The sequence below is a fragment of the Nematolebias whitei genome, chromosome 1, assembly GCF_014905685.2.
Source record: "Nematolebias whitei isolate Nwh7 chromosome 1, NemWhi1, whole genome shotgun sequence".
NCBI lineage: Eukaryota > Metazoa > Chordata > Actinopteri > Cyprinodontiformes > Rivulidae > Nematolebias > Nematolebias whitei.
The window spans coordinates 63,596,995-63,602,994 of NC_056498.1; the positions used below are offsets into that span (position 1 = coordinate 63,596,995).

General features: G+C 40.6%; 1 protein-coding gene across 1 annotated transcript in view; it reads right to left on the reverse strand.

Moving 5' to 3' along the window:
• Window positions 1-690: 690 nt before the first annotated feature.
• Window positions 691-6,000, reverse strand: part of LOC119430260 (SH3 and PX domain-containing protein 2A) — a 28,108-nt gene continuing 22,798 nt past the window's right edge. Inside the window, exons 4-8 of the mRNA XM_037697708.1 lie at window positions 4,887-5,004; window positions 4,475-4,803; window positions 3,975-4,024; window positions 2,981-3,100; window positions 691-2,817 (exon numbers count right to left, since the gene is read on the reverse strand). Coding sequence (XP_037553636.1) covers window positions 895-2,817; window positions 2,981-3,100; window positions 3,975-4,024; window positions 4,475-4,803; window positions 4,887-5,004 — 2,540 coding nt within the window. The 3' untranslated portion in view covers window positions 691-894. The remainder of the gene's footprint in view (window positions 2,818-2,980; window positions 3,101-3,974; window positions 4,025-4,474; window positions 4,804-4,886; window positions 5,005-6,000) is intronic.

Here is a 6,000-nt window from a genome sequence, read left to right on the forward strand (position 1 = left end):
ACTTCAGTTATTATAACTGGACAAACTTTTAATATAAAACAAAAGTGAGCATCCCAAAGAAAGAGAGTTGTGTCAAATTTACTGCCCAGCAGAAATTCTAAATTGTATTGTATTTAATAGAGCAGTAATGTTTACAGGTGTTGAAGAAGTGACTTTTATCATAAATTTAGCATAATAAATACTTTTTTTTTTAACAAAAGTTCGAGTTTTCAAAAAGAAACTCAGAAATAATTATCAAGAGCATCAAAATGTTACAGTGTTAACAAAATGATAAACTGATAATCAGAGATGCTCACAGTTTGTTTCATTCAGACAAAAGTATAAAATTAGTTAAAGAAAATACTTTACAAAAAGATGACATACATTTTAAAGTTATATTTATACGTATAAAACATGCAGCACCAAAATGAGACTAATGCTAAGCATCGCTGACAAAACAGGTTTTGTAAAAAAAAAAAAAAAAATGGAGGAGAACTGGTTAATTTCAACAGCTCGAGGCATTTTTGGTATAATGAATCACATCAAACATGCAATAAGCTGAATATTCTTAAAAAGCTTTTCAAACTACATTTAAACAAAATACAGAAATGGGTTCAAAGATTAGACACATTAAGACATCCTTCAAGTTAAATGTAAATGCTGGAGAGAAAAATCAATAATTCAGCTGTTTTCTGCTTCTTTCTTTGGTTTTGTTACTAAATCTCAACAAACTAAGACAAAAAGTTGAGCACGTGATGTGTCTACATCTGATCATTTATTGTTTTACTAATTACAGTTATAATTATAGTTACAATTTGGTCTTGCTGTTTGTTTTGGTGTAGGTACCAGATTAGCCTCATTCACAAAAATAAACCCATCTGACTTCGAGAGTATTGCAGGCCTGACACATAGGGGCTAGTGCTTTTTATCAAGGTAATTTGAGGGAACCCATCCTTTCCTTGGTCTGCCATTGTCCAGAACCTTGCAGTACCACCATCCATTAGCGTTTTTTTCAAGAACCTCCAGATTTGTCCCCTCAGGAAAGCCCATAGTCTCCTCGTCGCCATGATAATCTGCAATGGAGACGTAAATCTCTCTGAGGTTGTTGTGGATGATGTGGGGCTTGGGTTTAACCGTAGATACTGGGAGGGCGTTCTTCTGACAGCTTAGACCCAGAGATTCTGAGCTACCAGAACCAGATTTGTTCCTGATGGGCAGTGCTATGTTATTCGGTGCTGGGCCTCGAGGCACGGTGCCGAAGGAGGCATTGCGTCGCACTGTTGGGCTGGAGCGTGGGTTGTCTGCTGAATTGAGGGACTCGTTTCTCCTGAGAGAGCCAACGGAGCTGGAACCATTTCTGATTGGAGCTGAGATGAACACGGACTGGGGTCTGACAACCTGCTGCTGTTTGGTGCTGTTCTGCTTTATTGAGCTGAACAGGCTAGTGGGTTTGGAAAGACCCCCTGGAGGCTTGGAGGGGATGGGTGGAGACTTTTTCAGACACTGGTTGATGTTGTTCAACACTCGCACCCTTTGTTCGTTCTTCTCCAGACTGTTGGACTTGCTGAGACTTCCAAGTTTAGCTGGAGTCCCATCAGGCTCATACTCTATGTCATCTTGTTGCCTGACTGCCTCAAGGTAGTAAGTTGGAGCCCAGCCCTCAACATCTCCCCAACGGACGTACCACCAGCCACTTTCCTGCTTTTCAAGGACCTCCACTTCCACTCCAGCTGGGAAGCTGAGTTCAGAGTCTTGGACCTTCTCATAAGAATCTGTGGTGCGGTACAGGCTGCAGCCTTCCAGGTCAGAGTCACCTCGGCTTCCTTTAGAGTAGATGGATGAAAGATCAGACGTGCTCTGAGAAGAGAATGAGTCTTCAGAGGAAATGACTGAAGCGGTCTCAGAGTCTTCGCCTTTAGTTTTGGTGCCATTCTTCAGCTGACCTGTTGGCCGCAGCTGTCTTCTTAAGGTGCTGATGTCCATCTTCTCTGCACTGGATCCCTTGGCCACCTGTGGTTTGGGCCTCACTACTGGCCTTGGTTTAATGCAAGACTTAGCAGAAGAGGTTGCCTTGCTCTCCTCGTGGTCTTTCCTTGGTCTCAACAGATCTGGGGTGGGCTCGCTGGAGAGACATTTTGGACTAGATGCCTCTTCAGATTTGGCTGAAAATGGACTCCCGTTCAAGTCCGTCTTAAACCTGTTACCAGCAGGTCTAAATCCACCTGATGATGGGTTAGCAGTCTTGCCATTTTCTGACAAGGTACTTGTCTTGGAGGAGTTCGAGTCCCTGCTGCACTGCCTCTCTGGGATCTGTCTGAAGGACTGGAACCCATCATTCTCATAGATGCACTCTTCCTCACCCTCTGCCTCTCCTTCTGCTTCATGGCCATCCTCAAACGATTCACCAAACTTAAAGGAGGCACTGTGGAGCGAAGAAGCAGGAGATGGTTTGGAGGACCGATGAGATCCTTTTTCAGAAGACGTTTCATCATTCCTAACATCCACCAGAGAACTTTCTCCCCTCAGAAACTCAAACTCAGACTCTAGGTCCAGATCACCAATAGCTGGAACATCGTATTCTGGCTCTTCATACACTGGCCTCCCAGGGGACACGGGAGACTCCGGGGCCTCAGATCCAGAGCTGCTGGGTGGTGCCGTCTCCACTGAGTCCTGTTTTTTGACAGGTGGAGCTGGTGGGGGAACCTTAGGGCGGCAGAGGGTGCTTGTTCTTCTGTTCAAGTTGGGCTTCTTGCGTTTATCAATGTAGGAGCATGGGGCCCAGCCCTCCTTCTCGCCTATATGGACATACCACCAACCACCAGAATTCTTTTCAATAACCTAAAGTGCACAAAAGAGAAATGTTTAGTTTTTAAATGATGGAGTTTTGATTAAATAGTAAAAATGTGCTGAGTAAACTGATGAAGCAAGAATCACATAGTTTGTACCAAAGCCTTATAATAATCGTGTTTTCTAAACTTACATTAAAAACAGGCTAACTTACCTCTGCTTTCTGACCTCCATTAAAACTGATGCCATCAGATATGCAAGACTGAAAATCAGCAATGGTGTAATACTCTGCTTCAACTGTAGGGGGCTCTGGAGGGGAGGGCAACTGAAAGCCCTATGTAAATATAAAAAAAAAGGAGGGAGCAACGTTATAGTTCTTGTATTTATGTGTTAGTATTTACTTAGTATTATGTTATGTTAGAAAATATAGAAAAATCACTTATTCAAGTAAAGTGCTTATTAATATGCATATGTTGTAAATGTTGTATTTACACAAATTGTATTTTTTTTTCTTGCACTATAACGATTTGTGATATTTTAGAATAGAAATTAAATAATCTTTAAAAATGCATGGTATGCACAACAAAACAGTCTACGTCTTTTCTGACTCGTCACATTTCTTCAAATAGCAAAAAAGAACACAATTAAACTTTTTTTAGTTTGTTTGTTGTAAATTATGTTATATCAAAAACAATGTATTCATGTTTATATTAATAAGTGGTCCAATAAATAATAATTAATATAACTTTATGATTAGTGGCAACATCAAAATAATGCTCATGCATGATATAAGTCAGTATTTTTAGCTTTTTCTTTACAATCCATCCCTTTTGCCTTTGATGTTTAAATAATTTGTTGGAGCACCTGAACTTAAAACTGAATCAGTTCATATAAATATATTAATTGTTATGCATCTAAATACTTGTACCCTTATTGCATGCGTTAGTATTTTTTTGGGGGGCGAGTCAAATCAGTTCTTCTCATCCTAAGCATGTCATTGTACTGTTAACCGTGTGTTAACCTGCATAAGACAAACATAACTTGAACTTGAACTATATATATATATATATATATATTTTATTATTATTTTTTTTTTTAAACCATGAACAAATCTAAAATGCACAAACTCAGAAAATGTTCCTACAAGCAGTTGAGATTACCCTGACAAAATGACTATAGAAGATTTTACCTAAATGTCCAACACTTACTAAGGTTGCATCTCTTCGAGGAGGAGGTTTTTGCCTGAGGATAGGAGAACCTGCAAAAACAACAAAAATGATAAAAAACAAAGTTATAATTTGTCTATATTCATTTAGGGTGCTGCTGTGGCACAGTGGATTACAACACATTGAAGATTATGGGTCGATTCCAAGTCCTGTCACATATTAGTGCTCTTGTGCAAGACAGGAGTGACCATTAAAAAGTGCTGAATATGAGTGCACATTCACAGTAGAAGTATAAGTGTTTGTGAAAATGTAAAACTAAAAAACATCTAATTGTGGTCTACTTATAATCCATCCATCCATTATCTTTACCCGCTTATTCCATTTTGGGTCACGGGGGTCGCTGGTGCCCATGTCCAGCAATCACTGTGCGAGGGGCGGGGTACACCCTGGACGGGTCGCAAGTCGTCTACTTATAATAATAGACACAAATGAGTTTGTGTGCAGACAAATATTATAAAATGTACACGTTAAAAGTGACTGACCAATTTCCACACGGTGTGGGGCAACACGAGCTACAGCTGGTGAAGCAGGCTCCGCTGTGCTTTTTGCTTCCTGCGCTGCATTTACAGGGCTGGAGTCAGAGCAGTGGATTGGCAAGCTGATCTCCTTCCTGGCCACCTGAGGACTCTCTGGAACTCCTTCAGTCTGGACATCCTTCTCACTCGAGGTGTTCTTATTTAGGAGGTTGCTGATTTCCATGATGTTTCCGATGATCTCCACAGGACCAGTTACAGTCTTCTTACGCGGTGAGAAGTCATCCTTTACCTTCTTCAGGTAAGAAGCTGGAGCCCAGCCCTCTTTATCTTGGTACCTGGAAGGAAGGAGACAACAAACATATATTTTTTTTTAATCAAAGTTGACCAAAATGTTCAAAAGGGGAGAGGAAAGGCATACCTGACAAACCACCAGCCTTCAAGGTTCTTCTGAATGACTTCCACAATAACGCCCTTCTCAAAAGCGATCTCATCTTTGCCCTCGCTGGTGTACGGCTGCACAGTGACGTACTTCTCTTCTAAAGGACAAAATCACAGGAAAGCTACGATTTATTGTATATAAGAACTTCGAAAACAGACTATACAATGGTGAAAAAGAGAAAATATAAAGATACTTTGAACTATTTTCAGAACATTTGGTATTAATGTTGCATTTTAAAAAAAAGAAACAGATCTAATTTTCTTTAGCAGGATTTCATTTACGTCAGCTGGATCAGCCAAGTATGTTTGGTGTTCGTGTGTTCAAATGTTCTTTGGGCCTGTGTTAATTTTTTATGAAGCCAAAGGTGCTTTATTATAATGCTGTAAAGCAAATAATTACAAGCCAACATAAACGAAAGGCTTGAAAATTTTTTGCCGTCCCAGCAGTCCTTTTATTTTTCAGGCGCTACACAGATGGAATGGGCTGTACATTACGTAATGGTTAAATGCAGATTTACATAACAAAATACGTTTTGTTGGTATTACAGCATTGTAAGCACCGTTTATGGAGCTCCAGTCTGATTTTTGGCACAAATAAGGTGCATTTGGGAACCCTGACGGAGGAAGGACTTGAGAATAAGATAATACAAATATATCATATATATCTATTTGTTTTCTTCTTCTTCTTTCGGCTGCTCCCATCTTCAGGGGTTTCCACAGCGAAGTAACTCGCACAAAGACTTGGCAATTGTTTTTAAGCTGGATGCCCTTCCTGATGCAAACACAGACCACCGAGGTACCACAGACCTCTGTGTGGAGCAGAGAGCTGTCATCTAGGGCGCCCGGAGGAGCAGATGGTGGGGGTTAAGGGACTTGCTCAAGGGCCCAGACTGGGGCAAATGAGGGTGGAGACACATGTGGGTGTTTCACCTTTTCCAGAACTGAAAAAGTCCATGCTCAATAATCAGGGTATACAATCCAACAATTATCAGTCAGGTCATCTGGACAGCTTCTTTTTTTGCTGAAACGTTTCACCTTCCATCTGGAAGGCCCACCTTCACTAGCCTCTATAGGCCACCACTCCATATATATAT